Source organism: Bos taurus, chromosome 13 (assembly GCF_002263795.3).
Source record: "Bos taurus isolate L1 Dominette 01449 registration number 42190680 breed Hereford chromosome 13, ARS-UCD2.0, whole genome shotgun sequence".
Classification (NCBI taxonomy): Eukaryota; Metazoa; Chordata; class Mammalia; order Artiodactyla; family Bovidae; genus Bos; species Bos taurus.
In genome coordinates, this window is record NC_037340.1 from 57,447,633 (window position 1) to 57,473,716 (window position 26,084).

Below are 26,084 nucleotides of genomic sequence, written 5' to 3' on the forward strand. Positions count from 1 at the left end.
AGTAGATATTAATCTATATAACAAAATATAGCATAATAAATTATATAATTGGTAATATATTACTTTATATATATGTAATTATAGCATGAGAAATGTTATATAAGTATGTACTAATGTAAAAATCTAACCATGACTAATTGGTAATAAAATTTATAATGCATAGTATAACACATTATATATAATTTAATAGATAATGTGTAAATTCACATATATGTGTAATTATAAGCTATGTTATATATGTAGTAACAACACATTTTTAATCTATAATATCATATGACACAAACAGGATTTAAAGCCTCTTACAATTGTCAAACGTATTGAAGTATTTTGACAAGGCCTAGCCCATAATAAACACTCAGTAAGTATAAAATTTTATTGCTATAGTTGTATAGTTTATGAGTAGCAAAGAATTAAACAGTGCCTGGCCCAGGGTAACGACTCCATAGATGTTATCTTCTACTGGTATGTAGCAGGTGAGTACTAAAGCACTTAGTGCCCAGTGCTCGTGTTAATTTCATACTGTAGTACACTCAGCAAGCTTTCTTTGGGATTTTCTTGCAAGCTTTCTTTGGGATTTTCTTGCAAGCTTTCTTTGGGGTTTTCTTACATCATACAATCATCTCATCCACACAAAATGAGAATGGTACCTTCCACTTTCTCGTGTATTTAATTCCATTTGTTATTATTGTTTTGTCTAATTGTTCTAGAAGTGCAGTTTTCAGAACAAAATTATATAACAGTGATGAGAACAGAAATTTGTTGTTCCTGACTTCAAGAAGGTTGAGTATTGCTGGCTGTCGGATCCATTCTCACTCCCAGTGATGTTAAGGAAGTGTCCTTTTATTACTATTCTGCCAAGGCCTTTAAAAAAAATAAACGAACCAGGAAGAGACCTAGTGCTCTCAAATGCCTCTTCAATTCCCAATGAGTTACTGAAGGCTCTTCTCCTTTGTTCTATTAACTAGAGAAACATACTGGCTGATTTGTGATGCTCATCCTTTGCCTTCTGTCCCTAAACCCCACGTTCTGTGGTCTGGATCTTGTTTACTACAATTCAGTTCATCTCTTCATTTGTAAAGAGGTGCATCAAGCATCAGGGTCTGGAAACAAAGGATCAGTATCATTTGGGGGAAGAACTAAATGAGGCAGAAGTAAGCCCAAGGTAATAAGATTCCCCAGATGGCACCAACTGGTGGAACCAGCTTTGATGAACCTAAAGCCACAATGGAATGCAGAGGGAAACTGGCAGAATTGCTTATTTTGAGGACAAGGGCAGAAACTGACTCCTGAAACTCACCTGAATTTAAAATCTTACAATAAAGGTTTGAGTTGCTGCAGATTCGCTGAATCAAGCCTGGAAAAACTCTTATCATGGTCATATGTGAGGGTGAGTTAATTCCATGTCTGAATTTAAAACTCCTAATTGGGGGGTAAAAAGTGACATAAGTTTAATTTTTCTCTTCAGTATGTAGATGTGAAACAAATCCTCTTTCATATAGAAAGAACAGTTTTACTTTGAAGACACGATGGATTTCATCAAGGGTTAAACCTTGATCGATTGAACTCATCACAGGCACATACCAGGGACCTCATTGTGTCTCTACTACTATTATTAATACTACTTAATAAAACTAAAAGCCATAAGGCAAAGGGTAAGCTACTACTACAACTTCGATTTATTGCTGAAACTATTATAAGAATATTTGAACCTCTATATGAAGAAAATGGAGATGTTTATAGTTGCAGAGAGAAGCAATTATGGAATTCTTTATGGGGTGATTTGTCAATGGATTGTATGATGAGTTATAATTTTATGGGTAAAGGTTTAATGCTTTGTTATCATGTACTATCATTTTGAATTTAACCTGGATTATCTACTGGTTTTTAGATTTCACAGTTACTAATTAAAGAAAGGTCCCTTCTCTTTTGCAATATGTATTCATTTCTGCAATATGTATTCATTGGATTCTGGTTCCTAGAGACAAATAAGAATTCTTCCAGCTACTTCAGTGACAATAATTCTTTTTTTTTCTTTTGAGAAGGCGAGAAAACTTGAAATTCTCCTTAAAACTTTCTGCACCAGTTTGATTTCCCCCTCACCTTTTTACCATTTTTTTCTTTCAGTTCAGTTCACGCTCAGTCGTGTCCGACTCTTTGCGACCCCATGAATTGCAGCACGCCAGGCCTCCCTGTCTATCACCAACTCCCGGAGTTCACTCAAACTCACGTCCATCGAGTCAGTGATGCCATCCAGCCATCTCATCCTCTGTTGTCCCCTTCTCCTCCTGCCCCCAATTCCTCCCAGCATCAGGGTCTTTTCCAATGAGTCAACTCTTCGCATGAGGTGGCCAAAGTACTGGAGTTTCAGCTTCAGCATCAGTCCTTCCAATGAACACCCAGGACTGATCTCCTTTAGGATGGACTGGTTGGATCTCCTTGCAGTCCAAGGGACTCTCAAGAGTCTTCTCCAGCACCACAGTTCAAAAGTATCAATTCTTCGGCGCTCAGCTTTCTTCACAGTCCAACTCTCACATCCATACATGACTATTGGAAAAACGATAGCCTTGACTAGATGGACCTTTGTTGGCAAAGTAATGTCTCTGCTTTTGAATACGCTATCTAGGTTGGTCATAACTTTTTTCTTTAGGAGCTTCTCTTTCTCTGATCTACAGCTTTTTAGTGGCCAGTCTATTTGCAATCTGGTACTAAAAAAGTTTTTTTGGCTTGAAATTAAGGGGAAAATGCATCATCAAATCATCTGAATGAAACTACATTAAAGGGTTCATCAAACTTAAAGAACCTAAGGCATTAGAATCTTGAGAGCCATGAGAAAAATTTTGATAGGTAGGGTCAGGGAGGTCTACATTCACATTTCTTTTATTGAAAGAGCCACCGTGATGATCTCATTAATTTCAAGAGATGATTCATGGAAAGGCCCTCCTGTTTCTCCAGGTATTTCATCTTCAAACTCTTCATGACTTTGAATGACAAGTGCTCTTCTGGGCTGTATGGTCAAGGCCGTTGATTCCAGATTCTTAGATGGAAGTATTTCTTTCTTTCACTCTTTTCCTAAACCTACTCACAAGTGTGCCCTCCCAGCCAGAATCATGGCTCTCAGTTGGTATTTCTCACTTTAGAGAGGAAGAAATCTGGGATGCAAGGCTGGAGACCACCTACACAGCAAGACCCAAAGTCCCTAATTACAAAACCACATTTGTGTCTCAAAATATGTGCTCTAAAGACATGGAGGGCATCCAGACTTCCTTGGGGTTGTGCTCAGCAGCTTGAGCTCCTTGCACATCATTTGGTCCAGCACAGGTCCACAGAGTCAGTCAGTAATGGGGAAAGGATTTCCTGGACGGCATGTTGACTTCCCAGGGGGAGCAGTGGTAAAGATTCCACCTGCTAATGCAGGAGAGGCAAGAGACTTGGGTTCAATCCCTAAGTCGGGGAGATCCCCCGGAGAAGGAAATGGCAACCCCACTCCAGTATTCTTGCCTGGAGAGTTCCATGGACAGAGGGTCCTGGCGGGCTGGGTCACATAGAGTTGGATGCGACTGAGTACAGTACAACACATATTGACTGTCTTTCAGCAACATCACTGATTTATCTCCAATCCAACAAATTTGGGTGTGGAATCAAGTGTCTTAGGTCAGAGTTTAAAATCACAGGCTCTGGAGCCTGATTATCTGGATTTGAATCCCAGTACTACCCCTTATGGCTGCTTGATTGTAGACCAAGGAAGTTGTTCAGCTGTCTGGTTGTCGGGTTCCTTGTTTGTGAAACACGGATGACAATAGCCCCTTGGGTTATTCCTTGTAAAGCACTAAACAAGGTCAAGCAGGTAGTGGGCACTGAGTAATACCGTAGCTCTCACTTTTGTCGTTAATTTACTTTGTCAAGTCTCTCATGGACCACTGATGTGATTACATGTAATTCTTTTTTTTTTTTTTTTCATAAACGTATTGATTTTTGGCTGCCCTGAGTCTTCCTTGCTGTGAGTTGGCCTTCTCAAGCGGCGGAGAATGGCTGCTACTCTCTAGCTGTGATGCATGGCTTCTCATTGCAGTGGCTTCTCTTGCTACTGGCTATGGGCTCTATCTAGAGCACACAGGCTCAGTTGTTGTGGCTCATGGGTTTAGTTGCTCCACGGCATGTTGGATCTTTGTGGACCAGGGGTCGAATCCATGTCCCCTGCACTGGCAGACAGATTTCTAACCACTGGACCATAAGGGAAGTCCTAATTCTTGTTTATAATTATTTGCAATGGCCACTCATTACCCTGGAAGTCTAAAAAAAACATAAAGTTTAATCTTGAGATTTAGGATTTTTCTTTCTTTTTTCTTGTTTTTAAAATTTTGATACAAAATGAGCATATACAGAATTAGATGGGGGTGTCATACAACACGATGACTATTATTAATAAGATTATTGTCTATTTGAAAGTTGCTGAGAGATCTTGAAAGTTCTCATCACAAAAAATTTTTAACTGTGTGGTGATGGATGGCTGTTAAATTTATTGTGGTGATCATTGTGCAATAAATAAGTCAAATCATTACATTGCACACCTGAAGCAAATATAACATTGTATGTCAATTATGTCTCAATTTTTTAAATTAGAATAATTAATGAACCCTCAAGGACTCATCTTTCAGGTTCAACCAGGATGGACTCGAAGCTAATCTTGTTTGACCTCTGCCCGATACCAGTCATGTCCTGGAGCTGACTTGCTCTGCCTGCCAAGACCCAGTTCCATGTTCCATTCCAAGACCCAAGATTCTCTTCCCAATTCTGTGTTCAATGACACGCTGCTGGGAGTTTGCAGCCAACCATAGTGGGAGTATTTACATCATGGAAATTGGCAAGGGCTACAAATCAAGCCTTCTCCCCTGCTCCCACTGCTGTGCTGGAAGAGCCTGTTGTTAAGGAATTACCAGACTCCTGCTGCTACAACTCCCACCCCCAGCCCATTAGATTCCTTTGGAACGTCATATTATTTTGCTTTAGTGTGTACACCTAAAATATTACAGCTCCTTTAAAAATAAAACCATAATTCCCTCGTCACATATTAAAAAGTTAACACTAATTTTTACAATATTGTCAAATATCCATGTGTTCAGATTTCCCTGATAATTTCATTACTTTTTATATTTCTATTTTTACTTTTTTCATAATTGTTGTTTTGTTCAAATAAGAATTCCAAATAGGTCTGAACTGCAGGGTGGCAAAATCTAAACTAGGGAAAACTCTAGAGGACAAATAACCCTTTTCCTTCAACAACTAAATAAATTGTAATAAGAGTTGTTTGAAAAAAAAAAAAAGGAAGAGAGGGAGAAACCTATGAATTAGGCAAAATTTAATAGTTATGTACAAGGGAGAATGGATACATGTCTGTACATGGCTGAGTCCCTTTGCTGTCCAACTGAAACTACCACCATATTGTTAATTGGCTATGTGTGTGTGTGTGTTGCTCAGTCATGTCCGACCCTATCCAGCCCCATGGACTGTAGCCCACCAGGCTTCTCTGTCCATGGGATTCTCCAGGTAAGAATACTGGAGTGGATCACCCTGCCTTCCTCCAGGGGATCTTCCTGACCCAGGGATCGAAACCAGGTCTCCTGCGTTGCAAGCAGACTATTTACCATCTGAACCACAAGGGAAGCCCTGTGCTCCAATATAAAATTTAAAAAGTCATATAAATGAAATACAACTTGTGAGTCCTATCCAAGCAGTAGTTTCCCGTGTTTTCTCCTAAAAGCTTTGTTGTTTTACGTTTCACATGCTAATTGAATTTCCCCATTTTTACTGAGGTGTAATAGATAATGGAAGGACTTCCCTGGTAGCTCAGCTGGTAAAGAATCTGCCTACAATACAAGCAACTCTGGTTCAATTTCTGGGTTGGGAAGATCCTCTGGAGAAGTGATAGGCTACCAACTCCAGCATTCCTGGGCTTCCCTGGTTGCTCAGTTAGTAAAGAATCTGCCTGCAATGCAGGAGACCTGGGTTCAATCCCTGGGTTGGGGAGATTCTGCAACAGCTACCCACTCCAGTATTCTGGCTTGGAGAATTCCATGGACTATGGAAAATGTATGTATGTTTTGGTATATATATACGTTGTGAGACTATCACCATAATCAAGTTCATTAACATATTCATCATCTCACATAGTTATGTTTTCTTTTCTGTTTTTTCTTTGTAGTGAGAACACTTAGGGTCCACTCTCCTAGCAAATTCAAAGCACAGTGCAGTATTAACTACAGTCATATTGTGTACATCAGATCCCCAAACTTATTCATTTGCATAGCTGAAACTTTACCTCCTAAACTATCCCTCCCCTTCCCTGCATAACCCCAACTCCTGGCAACCACAAATCCTAACCCTCTGCTTCTATGAGTTTAACTCTGTTAGATCCCACACATAAGGAAGATCTCCCAGTACTTGCCTTTTTGTGTAGCTTATTTCACTTGGCATAATGTCACCTAGGTTCATTCATATTATCATAAATGACAGGATTTACTTCTTTTTTTAAAGGTTGGATAATATTCCATTGCATATACAGTATTTTCTTTTATCTATTTGTCCATAGACAGCTGTACACCTGAAACCAGCACAACATTGCAAATTAACTATACTTCAATATTAAAAATGGTAAAAAAAAAAAAACAAAACAATAAGTCAACTCAGAATAGATTAAAGACTTAAACATAAGACCTGAAGCCATAAAACTAATATAGGAAAACATAGGAAAAAAGTTTTTTATAATGGTCTGGGTGGTGATTCTTTGGATACTGAAAGCACAGGCAACAAAAGCAAAAATAGGTGAGTGAGACTGCATTTAACCAAAAAGGTTGAGCACAGAAACACTCAACAGAGGGAAAAGACAATGTAGGGAATAGAAGAATAGACGTGCATAAGTGGTTAATATGCAAAATTGGTAAGGAACTCATAAAACTCAAAAAAAGGAATTGAATAACCTGAATATAAAATAGGCAAAGGACATGAATAGATATTTCTCAAAAGTAGACACACACACAGCCAACAGTGTATGAAAACACATTCATTATCAATAATCATGTGGGAAATGCAAATCAAAACTACCATGAGATACTGCCTCACCCCTGTCTGAGTGACTATTATCAAAAAGGTAAAATGTAAGTGTTGGTGAGGATGTGGAGAATAGGGAACACTTACACACTAGAGTACTTTGGCCACCACATGTGAAGAGTTGACTCATTGGAAAAGACTCTGATGCTGGGAGGGATTGGGGGCAGGAGGAGAAGGGGACGACAGAGGATGAGATAGATGGCTGGATGGCATCACCGACCCGATGGACGTGAGTCTGAGTGAACTCCAGGAGTTGGTGATGGACAGGGAGGCCTGGCGTGCTGCGATTCATGGGGTCGCAAAGAGTCGGACACGACTGAGCGACTGAACTGAACTGAACACACTATTGATTGGGTATAAATTGGGGTGGCCATTATGGAAAACAGTATGGAGGTTCTTTGAAAAATTAAAAATAGAGCTACCATATGGTCCGGTAGTCCTACTTCTGGGTACTTGCCGAAAGAAATACAATCAGTGTCTTGAGATAACCCTCCCCCATTCACTGCAGCATTAGTCACAATAGCTAAGATATGGACACAATCTAAATTGATCTATTTACTGATGGATTTAAAAAAGATTGTATATGCAATGGAATATTATTCAGCTTAAAAAAAAAAGAAATAAATCCTGTTGTTTATGATAATGTGAATGAACCTGGATGACATTATGCTAACTGAAATAAGCTAGACACAAAAAGACAAGTACTGGGTGATCTCCCTTATGTGTGGGATCAATCTAACAGAGTGAAACTCATAGAAGCATAACCATAGATATGAAATACATATAATGTAAAATAAACAGTTATATGGGCATATATTATATAAAAATATAATTATATACATTATATATCAAATAAGTATGTATTACATAATTACATATCTATTACATATATATTACTGTTTTTATGACTGTAGCTTTGTAATGTGTTTTTTAGAATATTTATCTATTTGGCTGTGCAGGGTCTCAGTTGCAGCATGCAGGATCTTTGATCTTCTTGTTGCAGCTTGTGGGATTTAGTTCCCTGACCAGTGATCAAACTTAGGCCCCCTGCCTTAGGAGCACACAGTCTTACCATAGAGACCACCAGGAAGGTCCCTGCAGTGTATTTTTAAAAAGAAAGTGTGTTACCCCCGTTTTGTTGATCTTATTCAAATTGTTTTTGCTATTTGGGGGTCTTTTGTTCCATGTTAATTTTAGGATTTTTTTTTCTATTTCTGTAAAGAATGTCTTTGGGGTTTTGATAGTGAATGTGCTGAATCTAGGAGAAGGCAATGGCACCCCACTCCAGTGCTCTTGCCTGGGAAATCCCATGGACGGAGGAGCCTGGTAGGCTACAGTCCATGGGGTTGCAAAGAGTCGGACTCGACTGAGCGACTTCACTTTCACTTTTCACTTTCATGCACTGGAGAAGAAAATGGCAACCCACTCCAATATTGTTGCCTGGAGAATCCCAGGGATGGGAGCCTGGTGGGCTGCCATCTATGGGGTCGCACAGAGTCGGACACGACTGACGTGACTTAGCAGCAGTGCTGAATCTATAGATCCGTTTTGGGTAGTACGCACATTTTAATAATATTCTTCTAATCCATGAAAATAGGATGTCTTTCCACTCACCTATGTTTTCTTTAATTTCCTTCATCAGTGGTTTATAATTTTTAGTGTACCAGTCTTTCAACTCTTTGGTTTATTTCTAAGTTGTTGTTTTTTCCTTCTTGCTATTGTGATGGAATTGTTTTCTCTATTTCCTCGTAGGATAATGTGTTGCTTGTATAGAACTGAGACTCATTTTTAATATGTTTTTTATCTTGCAACTTTACTGAATCATACTAGTTCTAACAGTTTTTTTGTTTTTTGTTGAGTTTTGAGAATTTTCTACATATACTATCATGTCATCTGCAAACACAATTAATTTTGCTTCCTCCCTTCAGTCTGGATGACTTTTATTTCTTTTTCCTGTCCAATACTCTGGCCACAACTTCTAGTACTATGCTGAACAAAACAGATGAGAGTGGGCATCTTTGTTTTATACTGAATCTTAGAGGAAAAGCTTTCAGTTTTTCCCCATTTATTACGGTATTAGCTGTGTTTTCCTTGGTGGCCTCATTGTATTGAGGAAAGTTCTTTCTACACTGATTTTGTTGAGAGATTAAAAAAATATTTTTTATTTATCTATTTATGGCTGTACTGGGTCTCAGTTACTGCCCGGGCTTTTCTCTAGTTGCAATGAGCAGGGGCTACTCTTCACTGCAGTAGCCGGGCTTTCTTATTGCAGTGGTGTCTCTTTGCAGAGCACAGACGTGGGGCAGGTGGGCCTCCGTGGTTGTGGCACATGGGCTCAGTAGTTGTGGTTCTTGGGCTCTAGAGCGCAGGCTCAGCAGTTGTGGCACACAGGCTTAGTTGCTGTGAGGTATGTGGGATCTTCCCGGACAAGGGATTGAACCCACATCTCCTGCATTGGCAGGCGGATTCTTTAGCACTGAGCCACCAGGGAAGCCCCTGATGAGAGTTTTAAATCATGAATGGATGTTGACATTTGTCAAATGTTTTTCTGCCTTGATTGAGATGGTCATGTGATTTTTACTCTTCATGCTGAACTATCTTTATATCCCAGGGATAAATCCCACTGGTTCATGGTATATGATCTTTTTAATGCATTATTAAATTTGGTTCATTAGTGTTTTGAGGATTTTTGCATCTATGTTCATCAGGGATATTGGTCTGTAGTTTTGGCTATGCCATGTGGCTTACAGGATCTTAGTTCTCTGACTATGGATTGAACCCAGGCCCTAGCAGTGAAAGCAGAATCCTACACTGGGGCACGAGGGAATTCTCTCTTTTGGTGTCTTTATCTGGGTTTGGTATCAGGGTATCAGATGCTGGCCTCATAAAATGAGTTTGGAAGTGTTCCTTCTTCCTCTGTTATTTTGGAAGAGTTTAAGAAGAATCGGTATGAATTTCTCTATGAATGTTTAGTAGAATTCATCCATGACACCATCTAGCCCTGGGCTTTTCTTTGTTGGCAAGAATTTGATTACTAATTCGATCTGCTTGATTTGTTATTCGTCTGTTCAGAATTTCTGTGTCTTCTAGATTTAGTTTTGGCGGGTTGTATGTTTCTAAGAATTTATATATTTCATCTAAGTTATCCAGTTTACTGTCATATAATTGTTCATAATAATCCCTTACTATCTTTTTAATAGCTGAGGCATCTGTTGTAATGGCTCCTCTTTCATTTCTGATTTTTAAAATTTGAGTCTTTTTTTCCTGTTAGTTTCACTAAGGGTTTGTTGGTTTTGTTTATATTTTCAAAAAACCAATTCCTAGTTTCCCCCCGTTTTTCTATTCTCTATTTGATTTGTGCCCTCTGTTTGATTTACTTCTGCTCTAATCATTATTGTATCTTTTCTTTTGGTAGCTTTCAGCTGAGTTTGTTCTTCCTCTAGTTCTTTGAGATGTGAAGTTCTGTTGTTTGTTTGAGGTCTCTCCTCTTTTTCAATGTTGGAATCCGTCATTATAAACACTCCTCTTGGTGCTGCTTTTACTGCATCCTGTAAGTTATGGCGTGTTATATTTTCATTTTTGTTTATCCCAACACAGTTTTAAAATTTCCTTTTAATTTTCTCTTTGACTCAATCATCGTTCAAGAATGTGTGTAGTGTCCACCTATTTGTGAATTTTCTCATTTTCTTACTGTTTTGATTTCTAGCTTCATTCCATTTTAGATGGAAAAGATACTTAGAATGATTTTAATGTTAAATTAATTGCGATATGTTTTATGACATGATTTATCCTGGAGAATATTTCATGTGCGTTTGAGAATGATATTTATTCAGTGGCACATATCTGTTAAGTCTTAGTGTCTATGTGTTTGTTATGTTGTTCAAGTCAGCTGTTGGGTAGATCATTCAGAAGGAAAATCAAATTTGAAAGGCTATTGATTTTTACATGTTCATCTTAGAACTCTGTTCTTTGCTAAATTCTCAATTTTTAGAAATTGTTTTTCTGTGAACTTTCTGGGGGAGTTAAGTTATTTAATTATATCATTTGTGTGTTACTTCTTTCCAATTCTCAGACCTCTAATTTTTTCTTGTGTCTAATTGAATTGGCTTATATGCTCAATAAAATGATATAGTATGGCAATGTGAGGCAAACTTGTCTTTTTTGATTCTTATTTCTGACATTGGTGGAAAAGTTTTAGATGTTCTTCATCAAGTAAATTGTTGAGTATTGGAGAAAAATATGTTTTATAGATGTATCATATATAATAATTTATCTATATATAACATTTACATAATATAATTAATGTTATGTATATGTTACATAAATTCATCATATTAAGGGGCATCCATTGATCACTGTTTTATTGGATTATTAAAAAATATAAATAGGTATTAAATTCTGGCAAATATTACTGCTTTGCCAATATTGAACCAACCTTGAATTCAAAGAATAAATCTTACCTAGGCATGATGTTTTATTTTTTTAATCTAATATTAGATTGGATAATATTGGATTCAGCTTGCTTATATTTTAAAGTTTTATGATTGATATTCTTAAATGAGATTGGTCTGTAATTTTATTTTTGGATGCAATCTTTGGCATGTTTTAGAATCAGTGTTTTACTTTATAAAAATAATTTTGAAAATTTTCCTTTGGTTATATGCTTGAATAATTTAAGTAGCATTGGAATCATTTGAACTTTAAAGGTTTAGTAGAATTCCCCTATATAACTACCTGGGTCTGCCTTTTTCCGTTTCCTCATTATATATAAAGAATCCTTTCTTCCCTTTCATCCTAGATTCTTTTTTTAAGTATACATTACTGAAAAAAAATCAAATCATAGGTAGATAGTTCTGTGAATTTTCTCAAATAGAATATGCTTGCTTAATCAGCATTTGTATCAAGAAACAGACACTGGCACCCCAGAAACCACTTTCATATTTTCTTGAACTCTCTAGCTTCCCACAAGAGCCTGAAGCCCTTTGGTCATAGTGTTCTCTAGGCTCTGTAATTTTTTTTTCTATGTTATATGGTCCACTTACGTCTTTTTTTTTGTTTATCTCCAGTCAATTTTGATTAACCAACGTTTTCTGGAAAATTATCTATTTCATCCAAGCTTTCAAACTGATTTACTGATTTATAATTTTGCAAGTTAGTCCTTTATGATTTGAATGCTTTACCTGTTGTATTCCCTAATCCTTAAAAACAACAGGTTCTGGGTGGAGATATTCCATTAAGGTCCGTGCAACAAAAGATTACAAATCCGTGTGTGTGTGTGTGTGCATGAATGTGCAATAGTGTTATTGAACAGATACTTTTATGGCTGGCTGGCTAGCTATTTATCTAGCCTTATAACCATCTTGCTATCCTGGTATCTCTGTATGTTTCACATGGTAGAGAGAATGAAGGGCATCTACAAAGCATGTGCATTCCAGATGAAAAAGCTGATTGGGACGTCCTGTTCTCCTTTCTGCTTAAGGCTAAGATATACCATTTTGCAACCAGGAGAGAGAAGCCAAGAGAATTGTGGAGGCATTGGCTCTGCGGTTTGATGAGCTGCTAAGATAAAACCAGGAAACACCTACCTCCAGAATTCTTGGTGAGAGATGTAAGCCTGTTTGTTCCACTCCAAGTCAGGTTCCGTTATGTGTGGCTGAATACATTCCTAACTGATACAGAGAACAAGACAGGCAAAATCAGATAACTGTTTTGTTCATAGTACATAAATGTTGATACACAGAAAAATTATAGTAGAGACACTAAATTTCCCAACTCTCTGTTAGCAACCTGAGTAGCAGTTACACTAATTAAGTGAATATTGCATGACCTTTATAGTATAACCAGTGTTAAAAGCATAGTTTGCATAAATTATTCACAATGTTTTAGATATATTTTACCTTTTTTTTTTGTTCAGTGGGATAACAGATTGTGCACATCTTACATGGATGATAGGGTACATCCTCCTAGGGTTTCAAAATGATTAAGTGGAATAAACCCTATAAAGGGCCTAGGACACTGTCTGGCACATAAAGTGCCAGTAAAGTGCTCCATAAATGCTAATAATATTTTAATAATCAATATCAATAAAGAAGAGTGATGTTTGCTACTGGTAACTCATACTTAAATGACTAGCTCCTTCTTATCCTTTGTATTCCAGTAAGAAAAGCCTCCTCCTCCAAAAAGCCCTCCCTGGCTATTCTATCTGAAGTGGAATCCCTCCAACCGTTCCCATTCCCCATTTCCCCCAACCTGCTTACTAGCCCAGAGGCCTTGTCTTCATCTGTAATTCAATTATTTATTTGGTAAATGCTTGTCTCCCTTGATAGACATAAACCCCGTGAGAGCTGAACTCCCAGTGGCTGCCATAGATTCTCTGCTCTCTATTTGTTGAATAAAAAGACCAAAAAATGTCCAAGAAACTATTATGATAAGAGAATACCATTTGACATAGAAGGGCTGTGCTGTGGTGGCCATTTCTTTGGGGATAATTTTGAAAGTGAAGATCGGTAAAAATTCTAGACCTTCAAACTAAAGCTTCATCAGGCCACTTAGTGGTTTATTATTAGTGGTAAAGAATCTGCCTGCAATGCAGGAGACATAGGAGATGCAGGTTCAATCCCTGGGTTGGGGGCGTGTGTCCAGTGCCACTCTGAGGGAGGAGGGCACTCCTCCCTTCCACTCTGCTGCCTACTCACGAATCTCCCTACCCCCATCACCACCGGCTATGGAATCCAATGGAGACCATGGGTCATGGTCTCCCCACAACTGACATCTGGAAAGACTAGCAGGAGACCCTCTCTCTTTTCCTGTATCTTCTAGAACTACAGGATATGATAGCAGCCAAGCAGTGGGCTTTGGCTACCTGAATTTGAAGCCCATCTTCCCTGCTTACTAATCTTTCTTGGGGCAAGTTACTTTGGCCTCTCTAGGCCGTGTTTAGTCATTGGTAAAAAAAAGTGGACCCTGCCTGGTTAGGCGCTGATGGGTGCCTGGTGGATGCTGGATAACTGTGACTTTTATTACCATCCTTCTGGACGTCATCATAGTCTCTGCCAGTTTTGATCAGCAGGGCCTGGGGTTCTGGGATTGCATTTTTCACGTATACATGTTCTATAGCCTGAGAGTTTGTTTTCTAATTGTGATGGATATGTGGCCAGCGCTATAGCAACCTAATGTGGATTATTCCAAGAAGGTTCTAGAATCTCTGGATGGGTGGGGCCTCCGGCTGGCCATCTTGGAAGAGGGGCTTGGGAACTCTTCTCTGCCAGCACTTTACCTGGCTGGGTGTTTTTATGGTTGGGCTGGTCCTGTAATTGTTGCCCAGGGTTTAGTGTTTATTTGGGGTACTTTGGGGGATTATGCAAATTTAAGGGGTGGGTCTTTGGCTGTATCTGGATAGCAAGCACTCATGTCGATTGTGTGTTCATTTGGGCGGCTTTTGAGTGTCATTTTGTGATGAAATCTCGCTAGTAAGCACACAATTTGTATGTGGAATGAATGTTACATAGGAACTTTGGGAAGGTTAATGGATAGGGGGTGTTTGCTACTTTTCTTGCCCTCGGTGGCACACTCTTTGCTCACCTCTGCAGTACTGAGCTTAAGGATTAATTGGCTGGGATTAATTTGACCTGGAAAATAGAACAGGAAGTAGGGTTTAGGCCTGAGGTAGAGTCAACTTAACTGATGTCCCATTTGGCCTGTTTCAGAGGGTGCAATGGTTGATGCTGGGGGTGAGCTGGTCTCTCCCTCCCAACCTTCTAGGAAGCCACACCATGGGTGACCATGAGCTTAAGGGATGAGCCTGGGGATGAAGAACTATAGGGAGCCCAAGAGGATCTCAGGTCCAAGTCATGACCCGTCAAGGATTCAGTGAGTTTGGTGTGCGACCTATTGAGTGCTGGTGCCCATTCCCTCCCCCAGCAATGGTGCAAGATTTTTATTTGTATTTCACTTCATTATGAGTAAAGTTGCATGGTTTCCCCAATGTTAGTTGTACCTTTTTAGAAAGTAAAATTGCTTGTTCCTGTACCTTGCCCATTTTTGTGATGGGCTTGTTTATTCTTAAGAACTCTTTGCTTATTAGGGAAATTAACCTGTTGTTACAGATTTTTACCCAGTCTCCATCCCCACCCCCATTCATATTTAAGTTTTGCATTCTGCTCAGCCAACCCCCCTTTATGGTTTTTAAATCTTATGTCATGCTTATTACCTTCTATAAACCAATATTTTATCTTTAAGGTAGCCATTTTAAAGATATATTTTTATATTTAAATATGTTTTTGACCCACATTGAGTCCATTTGTGTATGGAATGAGGGTAGGGATAGTTATTTGTACCTTTTTAAAAAGTAAAATTGCTTGTTCATATACCTTGCCCATTTTTGTGATTGCTTGCTTATTAACTCTTAGGGGTTCTTTGCTTGTTAGGAAAATTAATCCTTTCTTACGTATTTTTACCCAGTTCCACTCCCACCCCCATTCATATTTGATCTTACGTTTTATACAGCCCTTTCCTACCCCATCCCCGACCCCCACTATACGTTTTTTAAATTTTAGGTAATGCTTAGATGGGCCATAAGATTTCAGTTGTAAAAATCACCATTCTAAAAGTACATGTTTGTATTTAAACATATGTGTTTGACCAACACAGAGTTCATTTGTGTATGGGATGATGTAGAGATAATTAGTTATTTGTACTTTTTTAAAAAGTAAAATTGCTTGTTCATGTATCTTGCCCATTTTTGTGATGGCTTATTAAATAAGAGCTCTTTGCTTATTAGGGAAATTAATCCTTTCTTACATATTTTTACCGTTTCCACCCCAACCCCGTTCTTTTTTAAGTTTTGTATAGCCATCTCCCACCCCACCTCCCCACCCCCATTTTATATTTTTTTAATCTGAGGTCATGCTTAGAGGGGCCTTCTGTAAGATTTTAATTGTAAAAATTGCCATTTTAAAAGTACGTTTGTATTTAAACATGTATTTGACCAAGACTGGGTTCATTTGTGTGTGGGATGAGGTAGAGATAGTTATTTGTACCTTTTTTAAAAGTAAAATTGCTTGTTCATGTATCTTGCCCATTTTTATGATGGCTTGCTTATTAATTCTTAAGAGCTCTTTGCTAATTAGGATAATTAATCTTTTCTTACATATTGTTACCCAATTTCCACCCCTACCCCCTCCCTGATCCATATTTTATGTACAGTCCTCTCCCATCTCCCCACCCGCTTTATATTTTGTAAACTTAGGTCACGCTTAGAGAGGTCTTCTATAAACTAAGATTTTAATTGTAAAAATCACCATTTTTTAAATCACCATTTTTTTAAAAGTACATTTTTATATTTAAACATATGTGTTTGACCCACTGAGTTCATCTGTGTATGAGATGAGGTGTAGAGGTAATTAGTTATTTGTACCTTAAAACAGTAAAATTGCTTGTTCATGTACCTTGCCCATTTTTGTGATGGGCTTGCTTATTAATGCTTAAGAGCTCTTTGCCTCTTAGGGAAATGAATCCTTTCTTACTTTTTACCCAGTCCCCACCCCCTGCCCCCACTCATATTTAATTTTTTTACAGTCCTCCCCCCATTTAAATTTTTAAAATCTTAGGTCACACTTAGAGAGGCCATCTATAAACCAAGATTTTAATTGTAAAGATAGCCATTTTTAAAGTAACTTTATGTATTTAAACATACATGTTTGCTGCACATTGAGTTCATTTACATGTGGAATGAGATAGGGATCCAGCCTAATTTTCCCCCAAATCACTACACCATTTATTTTTAACTATTTGATAGCTTTGTACCAGGTTTATTCCTTCCCACCCCCTACCTCCCACACCCCTCCCATCATTTTTACTGAGTTATAATTGACAAATTTTAATATAGTGTGTACAGTGTGATGATTTAATATACATTGTACACTATTTCTTGAGTAAATCCACTTGATTTGAACCTGCATTACTAAATTACTCCCACCCAATTGAGATGCTGGATGGACAGAGAGCTGAAAAGCAGACACCTATTTTGGGGAGAGTAGGTACGTAGACACACCATGAGATAGTATATAAAGGTATAAATTGGTAGAATACTTGGATAGGGCAGCAATGATCAAAGTACAGAATTTTTTGATGGACCTTAGTGGTTTTCTTCAGGGCATGGGTTTGGGAGGAGGACAGGGTGAACATTTGATATTGTCTGAAAACCATTTTCAGAAACCCAAGATTAGGTCAACAAAAAGTATGGCAAGATTTTACACCCACTTATAACCTTGGGGCCTTGTCACCTAAATACGGGGGCCTCCTAACTTTTGATGTAGTCCAAACCCTGAACATGGGGTTGCGAAGAGTCGGACGTGATTGAGCGACTTCACTTTCACTTTTCCCTTTCATGCATTGGAGAAGGAAATGGCAACCCACTCCAGTGTTCTTGCCTGGAGAATCCCAGGGACGGGGGAGCCTGGTAGGCTGCTGTCTATGGGGTCGCAGAGTCGGACACGACTGAAGTGACTTAGCAGTAGCAGCAAACCCTGAACAGTGTGTGTGTGTGCTTGAAACCGCAAATAATTCACAGGAGTCACATCTTTGCTCACATTTAATTTTTATTTTGATTTTTTTAATGCTGCACAACACGATATTTATTTCATTTGCTTCATTTATTTCATTTATTTATTTCTGTTTGCTGCTATTATTGTAGTTACTTAAAGAGAGAAGGGAACATTTGTGGCCTTTTTTTCTTAATCTTAATCTATAGGCTGCCTTAAGCTTTCTAAATTTGGAATATTTAAGCAAGCTGTAAGGTGAAGGGGGTTTCGCAAAATCACTTGAGGGAAAGGAAAGGTTGCTTTGTTAATCATGCCCTATGGTGGGTGATCAACTGCGTGTACAATTATATCTTACTTTTAATTAATTGCGCTTAAGGCCTTAATTAAATCTGGAGGTTCCCTTCTTAGAGCAGCTCATACTGACGGAGGTGCATGCGCTGGATGATGTCACGGCAGTCGTTGAACACACGGCGGATGTTCTCGGTGTCCACAGCGCAGGTGAAGTGAGGGTAGCAGTAGTGGCGCCCGTCTCCACTAGCAGTGCTGATTCTCTGTGGGGACAAAGGAACCGTGGTCAGTGCCCCCTCGCCAGTAACTCACCAGTGGATGTCGTCTACCAAGCTCTGCCCACCAGTTATTGACATCATGTTGAAACAATCCCCAACTGAAGGGCACAAAGGCTAAGAGTCATGCTGGCTATTGGTGAAATAACATGGAGGAACTGGATGGTTTGATCCTCAGATTTAGAATTAAGTAAACAACAGTCTCTACTCACCAGAAATTCATCTCGAATGAAGTACTTGGCCCGGGTCACGCGTGGGTCCTCTCCGGGCTCGGGAGTCGCTGTAAAGAATATAAATATTTTGTTACTTAAGTAATTAGAATGAGATTCTTTTGTTCCCCCTATAGACCCCTTATAGTGTGGTGGTGGTGGCTCGGGAAGCAGAGTTCCATTCTTAGAGATCATTCATTTTTAAAATCAAGAACAGAAATCTTTAACATATGCAAGACCCTGTGGGACCAATGGGCACTAATCAACTGCAGAAGGCCATACGTACCATCCTCAGGAGTAGTGTAGCGAGCAAATTCTGGAAAGTAGTCCTCAATCTTCGATTTTCCAGCAAGGACTTTCTCAGCCAGCAGATCTTGCTTGTTGAGGAACAGAATCACAGAGATGGTGCGCAGCCATCTAAGAAAGAGGGAAGCGGGTTTATTGCCCAGGAAGAGAGTATTCTTTTTGCAAGTAGTTTGAGATGCTTGTACAAGAACTTGTACAAGATTCTTTTCTATTGACCTTGACATCAGTAGGGAGGAGATGGAGGTGGGCGGCGGGCACTGCACAAACCTGTTATTCCAGATGCTCTTGAAGAGGTTCAGAGCCTCCTGCAGGCGGTTGGTCTGGTTGTCCTCCCGAATGACCATGTTGTAGCTGCTGCTGGCAACCACGAAGATGATGGCAGTCACATCTTCAGCACAAGAAAGCAAACATAACGCATGTTAGCAGAGAAAGTGATCCTTAACAATTAGAAAAGCAAACTGTCCTTAGAGAGCAGAGAAGCCCATGGCTTCCGTACCATTGAAGCATTGGATCCATTTGCGGCGTTCATCGCGCTGGCCGCCCACGTCAAACATGCTGCAGGACAGAAATGATACCTGGTCACTCCAAGGGCCAACGCTGGTCCACCGCTCTCCCTACCAGAGGGAATGTCAAGATATCTTTTTTTTTAAAGGGAACCGTTTACTTACTGGAAGTTGACTTTGTCCACCTGGAACTTGGTCTCAAAGATTCCAGAAGTCAGGACACGGCAGCGGAGCAGATCCTAAAACAGAATCTTGGGTCAAGGGATCTCACCGAAACCAACTAAAACTCATTTATAATTGCCAATCTGGAGTTGCCAATTAGTTGGGACAGAGGGCTCCGAGTCCTCTGCTTGTGAGAACGTGTGCATACCTGGTCGCTGGGCACGTAGTCATCCTGCTTGATGACATCAATCTTGTCCAGGAAGCTGGGAGGAAAAGATGCACCAGGGTGACCACGTGCTCATGCCACTCTGCCCACCCACTATCCCTGCCTCTCTGCAAAGACCAGCTGATGGAAATGACCACCCCACAGTTACATGGCATTAAGTCGGTGGGAATTTTCTGTGTTCATTAAGCTTATGATTCCAAGCTTATGCTTTAGAGAGGTTAAAGCAAAGAGAATACAAGATAAATGTACTTGGCTGAGCAGTAGTAGGTCTAGGAATCCAGAACTAGGAGTGGGCTCTCCTGGCCTTGTTTTAATTTTAAAAGGCTGGTTCTGTGCAGATCAATCAGCTGATTGATTTTGTGCCATTTGATAATGACTGAGTTAAATTCAAATTGTTTGGCTTTGATTAAAATGGCAAGTAGGATGAAAATTGTACCCTTCCTGTCATGCAGAGTTTTAAAAAATGGAAAAAAAAAATGGCACATTTAAGAGCAGCAAGGATTTTTTTCCCTCCCAAGAGACTAATGAAAATGAGATTGTCTGAGTTACTCAGAAAGGGTATCCCTTCCTTCTATTTGTAAGAAGGGGCCGGGCCCTTACCACACTGAACAGGAAACAGACACAACGTTCCCTTCCGTTCTACTTCGTCTATGAAATAGCACAGTCCAGATATTAAACTTTAGCGTTTTCAAAAACCCTCAGAGCCACCCAGGTTAGGGGCCCTTATTCAGGCTGGGAGCCTGCACAGTAGAGGGGTGGAGATCTTAGGGGCCATCCTTAACGATGAGAAAGCTTTATAGGGGAAAAGCAGTGTTTTCTACCTCCCTTTCCACAGCTATACACTGTCCCCAAAGCAAAAAGTACCTTGCTTGTGTTGCCAGACTAGATAACACTGTTAGGAAAATAACTTTTAAAACACTAATTACTGTGTTAATGTTAAAACCAGCTTTTTTCTTTTTCCTCCTTGGGGGGAGGGGTCTGGAATTATTTTAAAGTGGGCTAATCAGAGAAGAAAAATCACAAAGAAAAGTCTATTTAAAGAAATTCTGTACCTTTTTTTTTTCTTCTTTCCTCCTTCCTTTTTACCAGTTTAAAGTTAGTCTGGCTTAGAGGATATACTAACTTGCCCAATCAGTCTTACATTACAGTACCAGTCCAGAAATAGCTCCCCAGCCGCCCTGGCCTCCAGCATGTTGCCATGGCAACAGAACCACAGTTCTAAAAATAGATCATCAGCACCAAATCTTGTGAGAGAGACATCTGGAGTGGGGCCAGCCAAACCCGGGCTCAACAAATAAAAACAGGCACCTTAAGAAATGGGCAAGATAGCAGTAGATCAACTTTTTAACATAAAGGCAGTGAAACCAGACACACACTGGTCACTGCAGGGCAGAGCTGCTTTCCAAGCATCGGGCTGGGGAAGACATTTTATAAAAGTTGAGCTGTGTTCTCTTTTTCTTAGAGTTGCCTTAAAACTTTCCATAAACTGCAAATGTTGCCTTTTTCAGATAAAGTTGCAGGAGTAATTGAGTGTTGCTTTAAAAAACAATAACAACAAAAAAAAACTTTTAAATGGTGTGAGATTAAAAAAAAAAAAAGCTGGCTAAACTGTTAATTAATGAAGTTGTTACACCCTCCCCCCTCCCAGAGCACTCCAAACTGGGGTGGTTAAATCCTTCTAATCTTGTACCTGTACTTCTGACTTGGATCCAAACTACAAAAGGCAAACAATTCCAGGATTTCCATTTGTTTTGCCTTACTATAATTAGCACTTCCAGCTTTAAGCACAAACTTTTGAGAAAATCAGAGACTTTGTTGAAGAGGGGGGTGGGGGTTGGGGGGGGCGGTCACAGAGACTGGCCAAGATGGACTTTTTTTTTCTTACTTGTTGAAAAAATATACAGATTTGCTTGTATATGAAATCACAAAACAGCTATATGTGTGACAATTGAAAATAATCACATGCACTTCCAATGGGAAAGCAGGGTCAGGGAGAGAGAAATTAATAGGCTTCACAGCCCCTAACATAAGCTCTTGTGATGTGTAGATACAAGAATCTGGGGCCCTTGCTTTGTGTTTGCAGTTGGAGTGCTGTCACCTCTTCCTCCCTCCTGTTTATTCAAGTGGTTTTCATAAGTTCCTCAGGCGTGGGGCTCCTAAGTAATGCAATTTTAGCTTTTTGTGAGCCAGCCGGGTACCATGTTCCTGGTTACTTAATATTTTCAATAGCAAAATTGTGTGTTTCAGTTACTTACATAAGAGAGGCTGAAACATCACAAATATCTCTTGCCCTTCCCCCAGTCATAAAAGACAATCCAACTTGAGAATATATGATAACTGAGACCGCTGAGTACATTTGTGCAACATCAGCAAACAAACGATACCTTTAAAATATCTTTTATGGCTCTGAACATCACATATTTGCTATATTATGTACAGGATAAAGAAGGTCGTAAACTATTTAAAAGGCAACTTTCCAGCTGTGTTTATCACATCCACTGGAAGAGAGCCCATGAAGGGACACAGCAAGGACCCCATGGGGGGAGCATCCTCAAATTAAGCCCAGTGTGAATGAATCAATAAGGATAGGAAATGGAATTCAACACAATACCCAACTCTAGATGAACTAGACATACTGGACTCTGGCAGCTACTACAGTCACGGCCCTGATAGAGGAAACAGCAAAGCAACGGACTGGCCATGAAGGAAGGGGGAGGCATATTTTTGCCACACTGTTCCTCTTTGTCATGTTTTAAATTACAGCAATAAAATATAATACTTCTACCTTATCCAAAGTGTGAAAGCTGTCCTATCTCCCCACATGCTTGGAGGTCAATTAATTACTTCAAGGTAATTAATTATGAACATCACTTTACTGCAGGTAATTATCATTTGCTCTACCAGGCATTACCTGTTTGTATAAAAATAATGTCACTGCACTAAAAAGTGCAATTAAGGGCTTTATAAAACCAGTGAATCAGACTAGAACTTTCAAACTGCAGGTGGGAATAACTGGCTGGCTTCTCTGAAAAGAAGTAACTTGAACAGTGTGAGTTGTGGTTTTTAGGATGTTCTCTATGCGTTTTTGTGTGTGTGCGCGCGCCCATGCGCGCACGCTGCTGTGGAGACCGTGTACTTACTACTGGGCGCAGTCAATCAGCTGGTACTCGTTGGAGCGCTCATAGCAGGCACGCACCCCTTCATCCTCCCAGAGAGCCTTGGCATGCTCGTAGAATTCCTGGAAGTGAACAAGAGAGGGAATGTTTAGACACGGGGGCTGCTCCCAGTGAGACCAGAGTTCACCCTGCCACCAACCCTGGGTGCAATTATTCCCTGTTTCGAGGCAAACTAAGGAGTGAGTGTTCATAAAGAACTTCAACGTGCTACACATACTTGGAAATTGAGACCAGCTGATCTCTTATTGTGGATTACTGGTCTTGGGTAGTTTTCATCCTATACTTTTTGGGAATGGGATGAAGGGCCAAACTAAACTACTGAATAAGTTTCTTTCTTCACCCAATTGCTTACCTAGGAGGAATACAAGCTAATTAGGAGACTTTGCCAATAAATGATTTGATGTCATGGAGATAAGACGTCTCATTTATGAAGATGTGGTGAGACCGCAATTTTCCTTCCAGGAAAATGCGAATTTTAGCAAAAATATTATAATTGGGAGCCGTTGGCAAATCTGACCTTGTCAGTCAATGCCTATCAATCAAAGGAGCAAATGACCTCTGCCTGGTTTTAAAACTGCAATACGTCACAGTTCATATGTCATTTGAGTAAAAACATTTTTAATTATATGGGGGCAATCTCCCCTTACAAGGGAAGAAAAGGTTTTTCTGCAATGTGAATGCAGCAAGAAAAGGGTCAAAAGCTAAATGGGAGGACCCTTAAGAGTCACCATCGTAGTGCATTTTTAATGGGCTTCGTTTTTTCTGTTAGAGCTACAGAACCACAGAAAAGCCTGTGTTGGGCATTATGTATGCTGTGTTTACTGCTCGACTCTTCTTTTATTTTTTCCTATTTAAGAGAATTTACCTAGCCATACTTATTAATACTGCTTCCTGGATAGGAGAAGTTTGCAGCCAAACCCATTTAAAATATACAAACACAAATTCCCACGAAATCCTGACAAAAGGCGACAATAAGTCATTGTTTTTGCTGCAGACGAGTCTTTTCCTTCTGGACCTTATAAACTTGCCCATCTTTCCATTTTGTTTCCTGTTCCCCTCTTATAAACTATTCTTCCCTCACTAAGGGTCAAAACATATATGCTTAGGGCATGGGCAGTTCTCTGTTCCCTAAAAATAGTTCTTTACGGAGCCGACAAATCTGTGCAAAAAGCGTCCTGCACGTCAGCCAGGGAACACAGAAGACAATCCCTGTGTTATGACATTTAGGTGAGGGCCTTTTGTAATTTTTTTTTTAATTAATGAGAAAAGACTTCATTTAGCCCAAGGCAAGGACTGATTTTAGAAAAAATTAATAAAAGTTAAATGGCAAATTGTTTAAAATGAGAATATCTCCCATTTATAAATCTCAGAGCTGGCACTTCATCTCTCATTCCTTGGTATCTCAGAATAGTTTGAATCAGCTAGACGATTAGCATTTCTGTGCCATACTCAACATATAGTACTTTGTCACAAGATGTGTATACGGGAGTAATGAAGGCTGCCACAAGTCATGACTTTTTCTTCTGTGAAAATTTACAGTCCAGTGCAGTGGGAATGGCGGTATTGAACTGGGATGTTTACTTGTGGAGAGGAGTGAGTCAAGCCTTACACACGGGGTGACAGGACTCTGCTCCTCCATCTTGACTAAAGCCCTAATGCTTACTGCTAGCTGTTGCTGTCATTTTAAGAATAAGGATTCTTAATGGGTTAACTGTTTCCTAACAGTGTCAAAGAACTAGGTTTTGCTGGCAGTGTGCAAACTGAGTTTTGTGGCAGAGTAGCGGAGGGGGGGTCCCTGGTGGTGTGGGGAGGGGGTGCAGGCTTGGCTTACGGGAGGGAAATCAAAGTCCGGCACGTTCATCACGCTCAGAATGTAATCCACTCTGAACTGGTTCTCTGGGTTGGCCAGCTCCACAGGGGGCACCAGGTTGCTCATGGCGGCCACGATGGTCTGAAAATGATGGAGCAAAGGTCAGGGGGAGAGCGCTGTCTGAAAGGGAGGCTAAAAGAAAGGACAGAAAAGGACCAGGCACGTACTTCAATGGCCTCTTTCAGGTTGTTTTTGATGTCCTGCACTTTGGTGGCCTTCTCACTACAGTGGGATTGAAAAGAAAAAAAAAAAATCATATTGCATCACATTGACTCACAGTGTCGTTTCAACCACGACTTTCCAACTAAAATAGTATTCTGTTCTTGAAGGAGTGGTGGGTTCAGATCTGGGCTGAGGTTGGAGGTTCCCGAATAATGGTGGTTTCAAATGATAACCACCCATTGTGTCCTGAGGACACGCCCAAGTGGGGCAGAACCCCAAGCATCTAGATAAGGATTGTGGCTACTGTACCAGAAGTGTGGACTGGTTATTTACTATTCAGAGGGGCTTCCACCCTCTTGTGGCCCCCACTGCATACCAGCACTTCCTAAAAGTTCCTATTGGCCTTTATTAGCATCCCTATTGGAGGGTCAGTTGCTCAGTTGTGTCTGACTCTTTGCGACCCCATGGACTGCAGCACGCCAGGCATCCCTGTCCCGAAGCTTTTGGTGAGGGCGGGGAAGTGTTATTGCAGGGTTAAGGAGGTGGGGAAAGGTCATGGTGTGCCTTGCGGCTTCTTCAGTCACTGGATTAGCATAGGGACCAGCAGTGAATGAAACGCAGGTGGTAGTGTTAATTACAGACTTAAGGGCCCCGTTTTTATTTATTGGAATAGTCACTGTCCCTCGATGCGGCCAGCAGCAGTGGACAATATTTCTAGTTGATGTTAATATACATTGATCCCTCAATGTGAACAGAGTAAAATGGAATTCTGCCACCCCTCCCTGGAAGTCTTTAAGATCTGGGACTTATGGGGGGAAGGGGAGGGAGGCGGTGTGGCCTATGCCCCACAGTTAGGTAGATGTTAGTGCCTTCATCAGTTTTTAATTGATTTTAACTTGCACACCTGGGAGGGCAGGTGTGGTCTGTGTGGAACCAGCCACTTTCAGCGTCCCTGGGGACACAGGTAAAGGCCCTTTGACTCTGGGGAACCCTGTCATTGTGCTTATCCCCGTGTGTCTTCAGACACTGTCCATCATCAAACACAGCCAGGGAAGGTTCTTTGGGGCTGTGTTCTTGCCACAGTATTGCCCAGAGTGGGTCACCTGTGGGCTAGGGGATTGGACCACACCCACGACACACATACTGAGTATCAGGTCCTAGGAGGTGACAGTGGTGTCACAAAGATGGAAGGTGCTGTCCTCAGGGGAGGGGACGGAGGGTCCCGGTGACAGAGGCAGGAGGGGGACAGGGCTTATATTTTT

The 26,084-nt window shown here is 40.2% G+C and overlaps 1 protein-coding gene and 1 long non-coding RNA gene across 15 annotated transcripts in view; one reads left to right on the forward strand and one right to left on the reverse strand.

Annotated features, from left to right (window-relative positions):
• The first annotated feature begins 14,047 nt into the window (after nt 1-14,047).
• LOC132346936 (uncharacterized) lies at nt 14,048-17,868 on the forward strand. Its single transcript, XR_009496962.1, has 2 exons — nt 14,048-14,573; nt 14,811-17,868. It is a non-coding gene; the product is annotated as an uncharacterized lncRNA (long non-coding RNA).
• GNAS (GNAS complex locus) overlaps nt 17,685-26,084 on the reverse strand; it is a 67,304-nt gene continuing 58,904 nt past the window's right edge. For 7 of the 14 annotated variants that reach the window (NM_001271771.1, XM_059892388.1, XM_059892385.1 and 4 more), the window contains 10 exon segments: nt 17,685-18,196; nt 18,421-18,488; nt 18,704-18,834; nt 18,991-19,111; nt 19,220-19,278; nt 19,392-19,465; nt 19,597-19,651; nt 22,755-22,852; nt 24,622-24,741; nt 24,828-24,882. Coding sequence is in view for 13 of the 14 variants with exons in the window: in XM_059892388.1 (XP_059748371.1) it covers nt 18,050-18,196; nt 18,421-18,488; nt 18,704-18,834; nt 18,991-19,111; nt 19,220-19,278; nt 19,392-19,465; nt 19,597-19,651; nt 22,755-22,852; nt 24,622-24,741; nt 24,828-24,882 (928 nt within the window). In the remaining variant the exon portion in view is untranslated. 14 annotated transcript variants of the gene reach the window in all.